Raw genomic sequence first — 17,935 nt, 5'->3', positions numbered from 1 at the left:
AAGAGCTGATCACGTGATAAAGCGCAGTTTTGCCCATCACATCACCTGAGAAGAAAAGTTCGTTACACTCTATGTTGATAGTCCCTTTTGTTTCGCTGATCTCTTCAGTCCATACAGTCCTAGCGCGAGATGAGTACGCGCGAAATAAAAGTGCGTTGCACTGTGGACTATCATTTAACTAGGTCACTTGATAGTCCACAGTGCAACGCACTTTCACTTCGGTGCCGCGCAGTGCGCGCAGCAAATTCATTGTTTTGTCACAAGTACGCGCACACGTCTAAAGTAAACTACGTAGCCTAACCCCCAAGGATATCTAAAGACGGCTAAAACGGTTTCGGTTGTGGAATAAAATGGGAATTTCTAGGACCCTAGATGTGGAATATAAAGCAAATAATCAACTTTTAGTTTCAGGCAATGAGACAAACTCACTTCCTCGACGATCTGAATGTGTACGCTATCTTTCCTCAGCTGCGCTTCGGAAAGATAGCTACATCCAGATCGCCTCAGCAGTGATAGTTTGTCCCATCACCTTCACCAACGTTGATTATTTGCTTAATATATCTACGGTAAGTTGAAAATATTTGCGTAATTTTTCCAGTCAACTGGGTAAGATGAATTTCAGATGTTTTTAGTTCCACAGAATTGAATAGATAGTAAATATGGCACACAAAGGGCAAAAATATTCCCATGCTTTTATTTTTGCACTAGATTCATGTGCAAATGCCCCAAAACGTCACATCTATCTATCTATCTATCTATCTATCTATCTATCTATATTCATATACATATAATTTTTGTTTATACATCTTTTTCAGTTACCACAGATGCAAATATCCACTCCACTTTACTCATTTTTGAAGTCACACAAACACACAAATACTAACTGTAGTATGCACAAACTGGTTACTTGAACCACACAGTACAGATCTCATTCCACTACGGCTACCATGAACAGACACGCACACAAAGTATGTAAAGTATTTTTCTTTTGTTTTTTAATCAAACTTCAGAAGGAACAAGTATAAATCCAAACAGAGTCACACAGCCACTGGTTGAACAAATCTGTCAGAAATCATTTGGTTTTACGTTTGATTGCTTTATGTTAGTATGGTGAAAGAACAGTCTCATAACCAATGCTCACACGGTGAACCAAACTCATTTGGACAGAATGACAGGGGAAACCATGCTATATTAAGGTCCTAAAAACCATGATAATTACCTTGAAATATCAGGGTTCCCACTATATCAGTGTACAAAAACAAAAATATAAAGAGTTCATGTTGCGACCAGCAAAATCACCTTGATTTACGATTATTTTGTTAAATCCATCCTCTTCGTCAAGAGGTTCTACCGTACTTACATCAAAGTTTGAAATCTATCATCAAGCCATGCACGAAATTTCTAAACTGCTTTTCCTTGTCATCTGTAACCCATCATTGCAAACAAATATGTCCACTGCTGCAGAAATTATCATCCTTTCATTGAATTGACCACTTTTACTTTTATATCATACCAAAGAAAAAAGATATAGATGAAACTGGTTAAACTTTTTAGCATCAGACACAAAAATAAATAAAAAATAGCAATTTGAAAAAAAAAATTGCAACTTTATTCTAAAATGTTTTGCAATCCAAGGATCAATTATAGATTTTGCAGAGAGTTTTGAATTTTCTGCAAGTGAACTAAATAATGGTATATGAACACAACTATGTTAAATGCTTCTTTCTTTCTTTCTTTCTTTTTTTTACTTTGCTGTAAGTTTTACCACCAGTGAACGAATTGAACAACAGAAATGGGGTTTCTACGACTTTATAACTATTGCTCCTCAAAAGGCAATTGAATTAGTAGTAATGACTTTAAGAGTGACAAATAGAACACTTTCTGTCCTGTTCTAGAAGCATGAAAAACTGACTGTTTGTACCATGCAATGACATATGGTAGACAGTGTAAAACTGACAATGCACAGATTTGTGTGTGTCAGATGGTATTGTCTGTATAGGATGGCATAGCTCAAAGACATGGGGTGAGCTAGGGTTTGTGTTGGGCCATACTAAAGTTACTAGATACACTCAATTCTCCCAACAAACAATATAAACCTGGGCATCATGTTTTAGAGAGTGCATGTGAAATTAAATTTTTATCACTTCAGAAAGAACTTTCACTGAATGGAATACAGCAATCTGCTGAGCGAAGGTAATTAATTTGGTAATTAACCCAACTACAAGCATTCAGCTCTCATGACTTCTCAGATTACAGCGGCTGCTTAAAACCAGTGGACTGTTACAGTATACACTGTATAAGAAAATAACTGCAACAAAAAAAGGCTTGAAGGTGTTACTTGGCAAACTACTTAAAGGGGATGGCTAGTAACTGATCAGTGGGAATCAGTGGGAATGCTGGGGGTGATTGTTCCAATCCTTGTGGGATTCATTTAAGAGAACATTATATATCTATTGTTGTGTGAAAATCATTTGCTTCAGAATGGTCTCATATTCAAGTAATGTGCAGTTTAATGTTTCCAGGTTAGCATGCCTGTACAGTGACGGGGCGATCGTTAATGGCCCGTTAACGATGATCGGCAGTATCATCCAACAGCACCCCCGCAACTACCGGGTCTACGCACCTTTACGCAAAAAGAAATCTGAGATGTCTATCTCAATGAATAAGACAATTCCACTGTCCACAGTCATTGTTTAATCTATAAAGAAGTCTGATCCAGAAAAAATAAATAACACTCAATCTTGTGTTTCAAAGTCATATTCCAACAACCAAGGAATTTTCTTCTGTATTTTGTCATAATTGACCTATCACACCAGGACATTTGTTACTACAAAAAAATCTCACAATTTTTATAGCAATACATATCTCGTGCAATGTATCACAATATTCAAAAAGTACTGCATGCAGGCTTTATCACCCACTCATTTCCTGTCTTTTACCATCACATTGGATTTAAAACTTAATTTACTTCTCATCTAAAATAATATTAAATAAAACAAAAGCTAGTACTCGTTTTCTAATATGCATTCTCTCTGCCAACGCAAGCCATACATAAAGAAAAAGAAAAAAAAAACTCATATAACTATATATCATTTATATAACAAATCGTATGAACAAACACATGGCTCCTTCAGCGTAAAGACTTTTTTTTTCTCTGATTATGTACACCTGTAACATATACAAAAATCACATAAATATAAACTCTCAAGTCATATATTCATACATATATAAAAGCTTCATGGAATCGTTGCCAACTTACAGCGTACAATATCACTTCCTACCTTGCAACACAGCAAAGTTCAGTCAGTTGTTTACACAGTGAAAAGCAATGCATGAATTAATCTGTACAAAATAGTGGAGCTGCATAATTTGGAACTGGCTATGTCACACATACACTCAGTGTCACATGGTATAGACTGTAAAAGCTGTTATTTTCGCAAACAGATATTTTCACAAATGAGGTCACAGACATTTTCGCGAGATGTTTTCGCGATTTGATGCTGAGACTACCACAAGTGCACTAATAACCATGCATATTTTCACGTATTGTTCATTTGCAACCCAACTGTGATTTGCGAAAAGCCTCACGAAAATAACAGCTTTGTATTAAAAGCAATGCATAAAGTCATCTGGTCTTACACCCATAGTGAAGATTTAGCAGAATTGGACTGGGGAGTTGAGTGCTGGAGAAATTGAGGTCTAAAGCATGACGACAGAGAAGAAATACAGACTGTACCAACAAGACTAGACCAAATGGCAATATATACCAACAAAGAAGTCTGCCTGCTAAAAAAAAAGAAAAATCTGCTACATTGAACATAAATGTCTATTTGAATTAAATATTGGTGAATCACTGAAGTCCCCATATCAAAAGCAACATATGAGTATATCATTTTCAACACAGCACCATCTTAACATCGTAGTTACCTAATTTGTTGCTGTGCAGAGTTTTAATTTCATTCACTTTCACATTTCTCTCTCAAAGAAAAAAATAAGATTAAATTCATCAAATGTTAGAGTTCATATAAAACAAACAAACAAATCTCCAATATCTTGAACTCCAGTTATGCAATCTGATAATTCTATTTAAAGCAGTGATGTATTCAACTTTTCACATTCCACTGTATTTCTAGGTGATTTCATATGCACTGACATACATATCAGCACTGGCTTGGTTATGTTATAAAACATTCATCAATAATCAACAAATCAATATGCAAACAACAGAGAGATGATCACAGAAAAAACAGACCAATGAGATGAGAAATAATTAAAGGATGCCAGCTGAATATGTACAGATTGAAATTCTTAAAGTATAAAGGATTCCTGAGCACCCTAGGAGTTCTCATGTTTGATAGTTAAGTCATAATTTTCTGATTCAAATAGTATATGATTTGATGGCACTGCACAATGCAACATCAAAACCCTAGAACAGAAAGAACTTCTAAACTCGTGAGAGAAGAAAACTTACCACCAATGATGGGTGAAATACAGCTTTATCACATCATATTATTCATCATGCTGTTTTTGCCAATGCAGACACAATTCATACCAGAAAGAACGGCAGGCGTGATATTATGCTTTCAATATAAAGAGGAATACATCAATTTGTAATTTGGCTCACAAAATCCTTTGAGGAATACACAACATGGACTGCAATAAAACTTGTAAAAATTCCATCAATTGTATGCACAATGTATCTGCATTTACTTTGTACTTTGTCTCGCTACTACATGATTTATGCCGCAGTCGTCCTCATGAAGAACACGTAACACAACTTAGACTTGTAGTAGTACATTCTTTCTCACTTGCACAAAAGTCATATAAACCTCAACTCTCACATACAGCTTCTTCAGTCTATATGGCTTCAATGAAAGCAGGCTGGACACTGTGATATAACACATTGGAGTTGTTACACATTCATTATGTCATACTAGAACATTGTATAAGTGACCATGTAGTAAAATACATCTGACTGGCTGCTCTTGATTTTGCATTATCATGTATCTGCCAGCGAAACAATATTTTGATAAGGGCAAGTTTTCTTCTCTATGTTAGCACTATATCTAAACAGCATGTACTGTTATTTTTCCTTTACAGCATTTCATAAACCTGTTGTGCAAAGAACTGGTCAGCAGCAAAACACCAAAGACCCAACCAACCTTCCCTACGGCAAATATATCATACCAAGTGCACTTATGATACAGCTTGAAAAAATATTAGCAAGCAAAGGTTCCAACCACCAAATTCATTTTGTTGTTGTTGTTGTTCTCCATTGTAAGGATACTATGCATTCAACATCTGAATGGTTATATGCAACAATATACATATTTTTCTCATCAATGTATCACGTATACAGTAGACATGTTGAGCGAGTATAATGCTCAGAGAATAGAACTGTTGATGTATACACCAATCTGACATGGCATCACAATCCACCATTACTGCGGTGTCCCATGCGCATATGAGTATAGTGAATGTGCGATAGATATTGCAGCCAGCTTGCAGGACACCACAGTAACATCATACACAAATCGATCCTCAGATCGGTCTGCAGCACAAATGATGGTGTCTAACACAACAAGTTTTCAAGTTCCCACTCACGGACCAGGGCCCCGTTGCTAGAAACTTTGCGTTTAAACGCAACTTGCAACTGATTGTCACTGGCCAATCAAAATCATTGTTGCATGCATGTCTTCTTAATAGGGCAGACCCTGAGCCAATCAGAATGGTTGTTTCAAAATTAGCAATTATTTGCAATTGATTGCAACTTTCTTGCAACGGGGCCCAGATGGGATAATAAAGAAAGCTTGCCTCTCTTTACAGAGAGGTGCATCCTCAATTTACATTGATTCCACTGTGTTTTACTGCCATCCATTCACAAACACACTTTAACTACAGTCTCTCTGAGAAATGCATACTATGCATTATTTGTGCATTATCAGGGCATACAATAGATATTCAGGTACATGGTTAGTAGGCCTGGGCGTATCTACATTGAGCCAAGTATAGTTAAATCAGGACAAATTGAGGGGTGGGGCGGAAGTGGAGACGGATCCTGTATATGTAAGGAGTGTACATGCAGAGAATGTTTAAGATGCATTTTGATTACTAACATCATGTTAATCAATTACAATTGATTGTAATAGGTAGGAGACTCAGAAATTATAGTAGCATAATTATATCTTCATACATTTACAGTGAATTATAGTACTGTCATAACTGGAAACTTATAACCAGATTACAATTACCTTGCTCTATTCTCATAGTATTTACAGAAAGAGAAGATGGCAAAGGGTACACATGAGAGTCATTTTCTTCATTTAACAGAAAAGATATAGATATGCAGATACAGGGCTCAACACTATCTTCTTTCTCTGGTGGTCCGAAAAAGAAATGTAGTAGCCTGAAATAAACGGAAACATGACAATCCATTTTTAATCAGAAGTGCCCAGTTGGGCCACCAAATGACAGCCTTTTTGGAAATTTGGCGGCCCAACATCAATCTTTAGTGGCCCCAAGCCACCGGGCCACTACTCATGTCAAGCCCTCACATAGATATGACACGATTTTCCCGACATGATGGTCATTGAAGACGACTTTCAGGTAGTATATGCTCTCTGGCATAGAGGGCAGTATTTCTCCCCAAGTCACAATCTTTCTCAAGGAGGCAATTGATGATTCGCACAAAAAAGAAACAAATCAATTTGCTGGCATGATTACAAGGTCAGCAGTTGCTACGGCGGACAGAGCGAGTCAAACTCATATCATCATTCCTGCCTCAGTAAGAAACACTCCTAAAAATCAAATGAGACAGGTCTGAACACATTCTATCACTTGAGAGTCAGAAGTGTACAAGCCCTTCTACTGCGTCTTTCTGCTTCTCAACAAGGTCAGTGGGACTGCCATACAATATCTGCATATCATCGGTCATATCAAAAAGGAAATAAAAGCATCACCTCTAAAAGATATGCAATATCAGCATAAGTTATCAGCAGAGTATATACAAGTTCCATCCTACTTTAACGAGGCAAGTTCAGATTGGTTCTGTTTTTGTCTAACATCTTTCATCCATTTAGTAAAAAGACAACTTGTTCACATATACATCAAAAGGTCGTGTTTGGACCATGATTCAACAACAATGTTATGACCACATTCTCAACAACATTTTTATTATCTTTGTGGTTAGAAAACTCCTGATTAAGAGTGAGATTTGGATCATGATTCAAATCTCACTAAAATAATCAATGAAAACATTAACAATACTTTGAAGTGAGCTCTTGGGTGTGACCAAAGCAGAGTCAGAACATCACTGTTCTTCATCCCACCAAGCATCATCACTACAGCATGAACGCAGCAGTAAACCGAGTGAGACCAGGGGTCATGCTCAGGTCAGTGAACATAATACACTGAGCAGATTTTTGAGAGATGAGAATATCACCTCAGCTGCATGTGCACAAAAACGTTGCTTAAAAGCGAAGTTCGCTTCACATTAATTTTCTTGCCACTCTTGAACACGCATGTTTTGACTACAATTCAAACCTAGCTTGATGTACATATGAACGAGCCTAATGCAGGAATTACTGTTGTTGAGGTCTCAATTTAAAGCCACTACTTACCATTTGCAGATGAAAAAAAAAAAAAAAAAACAGCTTTAGTGCTTCAAAATAGTTCTATAATGTGAGTTTGAGATAGAAACAACGAATGTAAAACCAATGTTAAGTATTGTTGAATAGACAAAGTGTGAACAATAGTTTTCCTAAAATCATTTCTAGAATAAACCATCTACTGTTATGGTTTATTTAGAAAATTAATGATATTTCCTTTTATTTGTGACTTTATTGCAAAACTTTTATATGGTAGGATGTTTTGTGATAGAACTGAACTTGTTTTGTAATAGAACTGAACTATACATTTGCGTCAAATGTAATAACTAGAACATTTTTTCAATCAATGCTCCAAATGGTAAACAGTGGCTTTAAGATGACTAACAAATAGCTTCCATGCATGAAAGACATGAAATACACAAAAAAAGAGCATGCACAGCGTCAAAATCACAGATGTTTATATTGCTCAAAGGGTACCCTCTACCAAGGCTACATGCTCGGGGCAAAAAGCTGGTATACATATGTTTGTCAAAGACAGAAAGTGGATGAATGAAGGTGAAGTCATTGTAATACCATATATCACCGGATACAAACACAATACATGATGTATGCCTATACTGAGTGTTGCTATGCGGTTATATGTATATGGAAAGCATGAATCCACATATGCATACATGCATTAATTATCATGCCTAGGCACACATACATAAATATGACAAATGTTTAAGGAAATTCATTGTGATGTCACATTCATGGATCCTGGGTCCGAATGCTGAACTTTCCCACAGCTTCGTATACTGTGATTGCATGAAGCACCTCTTTGATGAAAATCAACTCCATCCTATTGTTCAGTGACTGCAATGCAAAGATGCAGTTACCATGGTAACACATGTGTCTGAGGACTTCATCATTGCAAGTATCCTATGGGGTATATGCCGGAGGAGGGGCGGACATTGAGGTTGGGGGGTACCCGGGGAGTTCCTGCTCCAAGAGTTCGTCCCAGTCCTCCACGAGGCGTTCGCGGCGAGGCTCATCGTACAGCGGGTATCGGCGCAACAAGTTGGTGGCGGCTATGATAACGGAGAGCGCCCCCGACACCACCACGAGGTAGTAGCCCGTCTCAAAGGTCACGTAGACCTTGCTGGTGGGCGCTAGCTTGTGAATCTTCAGCTCCTTCTCCATGCTGGTCGAGGCCCAGTAACAGAACCCGTTGATTGCCACGCAGAATATCACTAGTTCAAGGAGGTAAAGGAGAAACATAAGCACAGGTTTCATGCATTATCAGTCACACACACACACACACACACACACACATGTATACATTTACTTTAAAGGGACCATACAGTACTGGTTGAGGTGGGAATTCATGTTTTGAACATTCCTAAGTGAGATAATGAGAAACCTCTTATGAAATATGAAAGAGCATGTAATTTTAAGAAGGATTCAAAGTTTCTTGATGAAAATTGGTTTTTAAATGGCTGAGATATCAAAAAAAGTGATAATAATAAAAGGCGACAGGCCACGCCTTTTATTAGGATCTCTTTGTTTCACCTTGTTTTTGGATATCTCAGCCATTTCAAAACCGATCTGCATCAAATAAACTTTTGATACCACTTAGAATTGCATGCTCTTTGACATCTCATAGAGTGGTTTCTGATTATCTCGCAAAATGTTACAAGCTAAATCCTCACCTCAATCAGAACTGTACACACCCTTTAAGTTTTAGGATTATATAGTTTGGACACAATAGGGAATTTTATATAAAAGTTTGGTGAAAAGTATAGAGCCAATCTTACGTCCATCGTATGACTGCTGGTAGTTGTGTTTCATGGCATATGTTCCCATACAACATGCCAAAAAAATCATATGACAAATTTTCCTTGTTTCACAAAAAGAGTACACATATAAACTTGATTTGGACAGACATACTGGTATACATGATAAGCAATTAATTTTAAAAAATTAAACACACACACACATACACAGCTTCATATCTACAATGTAAATGTGTCTTGCAAGATGACAGCAAATGTAATCACAATACTTCTGCTTCAGATTCAAACTGTGCCATTTTTCAATCACGATCACCATGTTTTCCTCTGTACTTTGGAAACATCAAAGCAACAATCATATACTCGAGTAATCACAAATCATTACACAGTACACCTTGTCGAATTTAGTCCTGCGTCTAGAAATGGTTTCAAGCATGTTCAAATCAATACAAGTTGTGACAAACAAGTAATGTATGGGATATCTAAGCAAGTAACACATATTCAATTTGAAGTACATATACCCATGATGATCAATAATTCAAAAGCACTTTTGTTTTTTCAGCGCTACTGTAAAAATTAGATTTTTTTTTTCAATCAATTAATGGGGTGTGTCACTGCTATAATCAACAACAGCAGCTAATTTTGCTTTGAGAAAAAAGTCTAGTGGTCTTGCCTGGGGACAAAATGGGGGTTTACATACCAGTAATGATGGAAAAGCATGCAAAGCGTCGACACATCTTGAGGGCAGTCTTCATGGGTCCCAGGGTGTCGAGAAAGAAGGCAATGAGGGAGGAGGTGATGGCTAGAAACAGGAATCCAATCACTGCCCTCATCACGCTAATGGTCTGGACATCAAAGCAATGCTGGTACGCTGTACAACGGGGGGAAAGTTATGTACACAAATATTACCAAGTTGACGGTTGTTCATGTACACGTGTAGTTCATGAATTGTATTCAGCAGACCCCTTTGTATAAGGTGATTTAATGTCATTTGAATTCCATAGCAAACATATCCCGATAATTCTTAAAATTGCAAGAGGACTAGATTTGAAGGACATGATACATGACCTTGCATCTGTGCAAAAGAACTTTGAAAATGGGACACAAGCCTATACGTGTACAGCAACTGATGAAAAGGTTTGAATACACAACACTTTGTTTATCAATAACATTTTTCTTTTTTAAGATAATAAAAAGTTTTGGTACCTCAAAAGCTCCCCTGAATTTCCTTGTCTTGGTTTGTGTTTCGGGTTAAAGTACGTTGTCTGTGAGAATTACTCGCCCCAAAGTGCTCTCATGTCTTAGTAATCATGCAATCATGGTTTCGTACCAGAGCTGACGCTGTACAGCGTCGATAAATACTGTACGAAACCACTGACTGCGACCAGCAGCGTGCAGCCCATTGTACGCATAGCTAACTGCGACCAGCAGCCCCATACGCAGAGCGTAATGGGGCTTCGCATTGTAGCATTCAGGATCATGACAGAATTAGTATCGCGGGTAAATGTTAACTTAAAATCCAAAAATTTCTTCGATTTGAAGACTTACCAATTAAGTTGAAGTATTGAAAACAGGCTTCGAACAACGTTTGGTTCTGCCAATAGTCCCTTTCTGTTCGAATTGATGACTGAATGTGACTCGGTCGAGAGGACCTTGGGAGAGCTACATACACTGGATACTATGGCCAGCGCGTGCGCACACAAACATCTTATCCGTTCATGTGAAATTTTGTGCGCATGTGATGTGTTCGCAGGCACTGGCTGTAGTATTCATTGTACTGTTTGTAGCTCTCCTAAGGTCCTGTCGACCGAGTCACATTCAGTCATCAATTCAAACAGAAAGGGACTATAGGCAGAACCAAACGTTGCCCGAAGCCTGTTTTCAATACTTCAACTTAATTGGTAAGTCTTCAAATTGAAGAATTTATGGGATTTTAAGTTGACATTTACCCTGCGATACTAAATCTGTCATGATCCTGAATGCTACAATGCGAAGCCCGATTACGCTATGCGTATGGGACTGCTGGTCGCTATGCGTATGGGGCTGCTGGTCGCAGTTAATTGCATGATTACTAAGACATGAGAGCACTTTGGGGCGAGTAAGTCTCACAGTGTTAGTTATATGAAAGGTACTTTAACCTGAAACACAAACTAAGACAAGGAAATTCAAGGACACTTTTGAGGTGCCAAAACTTTTTATTATCTTTAAGAGAATGCAATATACTGAACTGTACAAAAATTCAGCACACCAGAAACTCACTTTGCTGTCTACACAAGAATGACTTCAAATAATTAAACAGTCTTGAAACATCTACCTACATCTAAATATGTAACTACATCTCCTTAAAAACTGTATGATCAACTACTGTACTATACTGTATTGTCCATGTACAACAACTACAGTGTATACACATGTTTTCACCATGCCCAAAGGTTTTGTTTAGATTAAAAAAATAATAAACTTGTAACATTGAACATGACCTTCTTTTCCTTATATCTAGAGTTAGTTGAGCATTAGTTACCCGGTATTACAGCCATGAGCGAGTGGACCATAAGTGCTAAGGAGGTAGTTCTATCACAAACTGGAAGTGACATTCTAAGCTTCTTAAATGTACAAACGTCATTTGATTTTGTACCTCATAACCTTATACTAACCATACCACACAATTTAAGGGCATTCCCTTTGACAAAAGACATTGAATGGAAATGTTATATATTAATAAATAGGGTCATTACAAAGTTTTTGGCATCTTATTTCACTGATACACAATTTTTCACACAACCATGGCAATTATTGGGTAAAATATATGCAGTGAAGAGCATAAGCTGTTAACACGTTGAGGACGAGTCCTGAGTATACTTGGGCAGGTGTCTAAAGGAAATGCCTGTTGTAGCAAAATCAGCCCGTCCTCATCAGGTTAAGGTTTCATTGTCACCTGGTGTTGTCTGCCAGAATTTCAAAATGTACGTCACCATCCTCACGCTACACACCCCCTACTAAACTAGCTGGAATATGTGATTTTAAAGTCGGCAATGTTGGGTGCAGTATGGTCAAACTCACCAGCAATGTTATCCAGATTTGGAGTGAGGAACTGGTAAGCACCCAGGTGTGTAGCAGAGCACTGGCCCCCGTGGAGCATAAACCAGTTCTTGTCGGCCAGTGCCGAGATGAGCACCGCAATCACCACCATGCCCAGGATGGCGGCCACAAGGTTCCGCTCTGTCTGCTTGGGCCTCAGCCGGTGTCTTCTCCGGTGCCTGTGGTGACTGTGGTTGGACCGGCTGCGACGGGAAGAGCCCGCCGATGAACGACTCGATGAAGGCATCTGTGAAGTGTAAGATACACACAGTGAGGTTCCTACAGTCTCTAGAGCTTGTGGCAACTACTTTCTTGATTTCTTGCCTGTTTTATCAAGCACAGTGCAAAATTTCTCTTCTTTTATTTTTTTCACGGGGTTACCAAATGCAACATGTCCTCTATCTCACATAGAAGAGAATTCCTTAGCTTCTATCCCTCTTTCCAGACTCCTGGCTTTTCCTAGATGAGTTAAAGCCAATATCCACAACTGTAGCTAAGGACTTGAATCTGTATTTGTTCTTGACCTGGACTTGACATTTTGGATCTGGACCACCCGCTATCATCAGTTACCCAACATTAAAGGGGAAGGCTAGTAACTGATCAGTGGGAATCAGTGGAACTGCTGGGAGATGATTGTTCCAATCCTTATGGGATTCATTCAAGAGTTCATTGTATATCTATTGTTGTGTGAAAATGATTTGCTTCAGAACAGTCTCATATTCAAGTAATGTGCAGAGTAATGCTCCGTCACTGACCAGGGACGCTAACCTGGAAGCATTAAACTGCACATTACTTGGATATGAGACCATTCTGAAGCAAATCATTTTCACACAACAATAGATATACAATGAACTCTTGAATGAATCCCATAAGGATTGGAACAATCAACTCCCAGCATTTCCACTGATTCCCACTGATCAGTTACTAGCCTTCCCCTTTAACAGTCAGCAGAATTATCTTCTTTCAGGAATGTCCATATTTTCTTCTGGGATCCTTTTGTTCCATACTGATCATAATGGCCAGGAAGGTTCACAAGGGCTTTTACTTTGGCATGTCACAGCAACATTCTAAAATATGTGCGCAGCATCCTTTTCAGATATATGCAACATTACACAGGAACCATGTTAATAAAAAAATTTAAAAATGATGACATGCTGAAAAGGAGAATTTTGCTAATGAGTAAAATGTCTGCAAAAAGTACTAAAAGTTAAAACTGGTCAAAGATAAAGACCTAGTGTTCTTGGACCAGAAAGACAGCTCATTCACCATGGTGAAATGATAAAAAATAATGCTAAGATGGCATCAGAGAGAGTCTAGAGTCCTTATGCCCCAGTCACATATAAACACGGATGCTCAAGGATCTACACGGTGATCCGGGGACGTCCAGGAAGATCCGGGGAGATCCGGGATTTTGGTATGACTGTACACACGGTATCAACACGGCAGCTAAACGGATAAGGCCAAAGAGCGCGGCGTCTACACGGACAAACACGGCATCTACATGGATCAACACGGCAGCTACACGGCACCCACACGGACCACCCCGGATTGCTCTGCCAACACGGCTATCCCCGGATGATGCCGGATGTTTTTGACCTCCAAAAGTTGCCGTGTTGGCCTCCCAGCGTCAACACGGATCTCTCCCCGATCAGATCCGGGGTGGTCCGGGGTGATCCGGGATGTCTATGTGACTGGGGCATAAAGATTCCAAGGCCCTCGAGTACGCCATGGACCCCATAGACACTTCACACTCCTGCCTGGTGTTCATTTTGTAGCAAAATAATGACACAGGTATATCCATCAAGTTGTGGATCACCGACCCAAACTGCACTTTTTACAACCTAACATGGCAAAACACCACTTGATTCAGACATAAAGAAACTATTTTGACATTGGCAAAATTGTGAATAGGCCCCCTCCACCACAGGAGGCAGGTAGTGTGTGCATCCATGAGTATGAAAGGAAGCACGGTTAGGGTGGTGTACATGTAGGTACATGTATGTAGAGTTGTATGGTGAAATTAGTGGAGGACATTAGAAAGTCTCTCCAAGAACAAAACAGAAGAAAGAAAAGAAAGATCAAAGGAAAGGTATAAGAAAAAAGGGGAAAGAAGGACAGAAAATGCTCTGCTGCAGAAATAGGCCATGCTAACACAACTTATCAATTGCGCATTAAACATCACGTCACTTTGTAAGGATGTATTCACAAGAACTCAGTATTATACTGTGCATGAAAGCCCCATTGCTGTGCTTATTGACTGTTGAACGCCATGTTGGGGCTGAATCTACAAGTATAGACTACTATAAAAGTGGATATTTTCGCACAACTAATTTTTCGCGCTTGGCGTTGTAAGAAGGGTTTCGCGTGTTTATAATTCCGCGGAATCAATACATCACACACAGGAACATACATGTATGGCAGGCCAAAATATTCGTGTGCTTTTATTTTCGCGGTACTTTCTGGTTGCGCAAAATGTGTGAAAATTTCAACACCGTGAAAATTTCCACTTTTACAGTAGATCAGAGATATAGAGTCTTGCCAGGTACCAGTAAGTGGAGGGAAATGAGGCCCCACAGTATTTAGTTACTCTGAATTTACAGTGTTGGGGTCTGTATCAATATATCACCGTTATCATTTAAAGTGAAAAGCAATTGCTGTACTTGTTCTATTGTAGGGTGGTAGATACAATTACCGGACGCTTTTTTTTTGTGGCTTTGAATTCCGTACTGAGGATGAAATTTTGGCTAAAAATAACATCACTCATTCACAGACTCCTGGAAATTACGAATTCAGCCAACTCATGTCAATTGTTCGCTCCAGTTTTTAGAAAATACGCTTCAAACATACCCCTCTAAAAAAGTTGTCTTTTTGCGCGGCGCAAAATCGCATTGCATTACCGGACACAATTTTCGCAATGAAATAATCGACATCTTTCGCACCTAGTCCTTGCACCAGAATCACAATTTATCCCACAAATCACCGTACACATTCTCTCCAAACAGATGACAAAGAAAAAATTGGCAAATGACGCTCAAATTTCGTATTTTACGGTAAAATATCTGTCTTGAACATTTCGAACAGTTCACGCAATAAAACCTTGTGAGAAATCGACAACTGGTTAGACTCTACTTCTAGTTTATGTGCTTTGTCTATGGGAGCTGCACGTGCGGGCGACGAGTTGCGGGCCCCTTAGTGCACAACTACAGTATTCCGCATCGTTCGCGTTTGAGGACGAGCTCTACAAATTTCCGATATCGATCAGTGAACTTTTGGTTCTATTGGAATCTTCAGCATTTTTCCTTATGTGAGGTGGATTTCATAGAATTTCAGTTGTGAAATGTGATTCGAACATGCATAAATATTAACTATGACGAGGTGCGGGTCACTCAACTATGAATTTGAGATAGAATGTGAATTTCTTCGTGTTTTTACATTTTTATGTCGCATTTTTTTGCGATTTCGGTCCACACAAAGTTCTGTGAGGCTAATCTATGAAGTCTCACGCGTACAGAATGTCATTAGTACGCAAAAATGTGCGTGTCCGGTAATACCATGGTGTCCAGTAACACGCTTGCCCCTACTGTATGGTAGCCCTACTACATATCGACCACCCTTATTGAAACCGACCGCGTATAATTCGCGCACTGAACACTTAGTACGCACTTCTCTGCACGCAAAGCACATAAAAATGGATTGGCTTTGAATGTAGATGAGAATGGTGTGGGAAAACGCGATAATTCACTGTTCATTAATGGTTTTAATCAAGGACAAAATTTCGAATGAATAATTTCACGGAATCGTAATGACAGCACAATGTAATGTCTATGGAAGTTTCTAAAAGGCTTCTAAAAAGCTTCGTACAACACGGTGTTCAATACAACTCGGTTTGCGTGCATTGTCAATGCAAAAACAGCGGTCGATCCTAATAACGCTATTTACCGCGGGGAGCTGAAACGAGGCCACGCAAGTTCGTCGGCGATATTTTTGCACTGAAACTTCGAATCGAAAAGGGAACAACGGCATTTGATAGAGCTGGATTTTCTCAATCACGTAGGTCAAGTTTTTTACGTGAATTTCAGTGTTAAATATTCTTATCGAGCAAATAAACATTAGGCGGTCGATTAGTAGTAGGTCCAACCATACCTGCACAAATTTCAATTTATGCTCTGTTGAGTGTGACAGTTATTGTATGTTGGCAAAACAATCACCATGATAATCACTGGCATCACTAGCCCACCTCCACCATAACAGTAACAACCAGAACCCCTAGAAAAGCACTCAGCTCAGAGAGCACAGACCTCTGCCAAGCCAGCTACTCATTTCCAAAAATAAAAGCCTTTTGTTTATGTCATCACCCCGCCCAAGCAGAGCACACGCTTTAGTGCACGTATGTAAACCTCCAGTACGCACAGCTTGAACCCCAAGTTCATTGAATTGACCTTATACGTTTTATAGATTATCTATATATTGCCCTAAATTCTATGCCAAAAGATGAAAAAAAAACCTTCAAAAATCCATAAATATTCCAAGATCACTACCAAAATTGAATGATGTGTTCCTATTAATAGTATCATTTTTACTATCAATATCAACTTTTTATGCAAGTTTTAATCCGTACACAAGTTTTTGAGTTATTTCACAAACAGACAAACCAATGCCGCATGCCGATGATCACTTAACCTCCTTCCTTGGAGGAGGTAACGTCCATGAGAATTAATGAGATGGAAGGACTGGCCATCATTCCTAATCCTAATATCAATTCATGCCATGTCCACATCATCGTGTTTATCTATCGTGTTTATCGTGTTTATCATGTTTATCAAACCTCCTTTTTCTGTTTTTGGCCATTTTACTGTGTACCGATTGGGATATCGCTTTGCGGCAATGCAAACATAGCTTACGGTCTCTACGGAGATGAAGGGATTGAAGCTCATTACATCCTTGTCATTGATTGGAATCATATCTAACGTTATTCAAAGTCAATAACACACACAGCTACAGCGTTAATGGCATCATCATGATCATTGCACTGTGCACTGCACTGTCATCAGTGATTCATTGCCATCAGAATGCATTGCATTGCAGTGTCACTGCACCCACTGCATGGGCCGTGGGCCATGGCACTGAAACAACAGCAAATTACACTAACCTTTCGGCCGTTCTATTTGCCAATTTCTCCGACGCTGAATTCCAGTCTAGGTTTCCGACTATTCATCCATGATTTCAACTGGTTAAAGGCTACACGGGTATCAACAGCAATGCAACTGAAAGGACTGAATACAGATTTACATCGAAGATACTCCCCTTTCCACCCTTCGTAACGCAAACTCGTCCCACGATTATGACATCACTGAACTTTTTGTTCCTGGTACGGATGTTACAGAGTACGAGTGTATGTACACACAAATTCTGACACAAAACATGATCCAAGGGCAGATTCTCGGTAACCGCTGTATTTCATTGCCAAAAGATGGCGCT

At 39.0% G+C, this 17,935-nt stretch overlaps 1 protein-coding gene across 1 annotated transcript; it reads right to left on the bottom strand.

Moving 5' to 3' along the window:
- Window positions 1–8,048: 8,048 nt before the first annotated feature.
- LOC140241761 (transmembrane protein 127-like) lies at window positions 8,049–17,779 on the bottom strand. The gene is made up of 4 exons (XM_072321511.1): window positions 17,607–17,779; window positions 12,440–12,704; window positions 10,080–10,250; window positions 8,049–8,839 (listed from the first exon to the last, which is right to left on the bottom strand). The coding sequence occupies exons 2-4, from the start codon at window positions 12,702–12,704 to the stop codon at window positions 8,529–8,531; spliced, it is 747 nt and encodes a 248-aa protein (XP_072177612.1). The 5' UTR covers window positions 17,607–17,779; the 3' UTR covers window positions 8,049–8,528.
- Window positions 17,780–17,935: the final 156 nt, after the last annotated feature.

Source organism: Diadema setosum, chromosome 18 (assembly GCF_964275005.1).
Source record: "Diadema setosum chromosome 18, eeDiaSeto1, whole genome shotgun sequence".
NCBI lineage: Eukaryota > Metazoa > Echinodermata > Echinoidea > Diadematoida > Diadematidae > Diadema > Diadema setosum.
The sequence above is the reverse complement of the archived record's forward strand: the minus strand, read 5'-3'. Positions and strand labels throughout refer to the sequence as shown.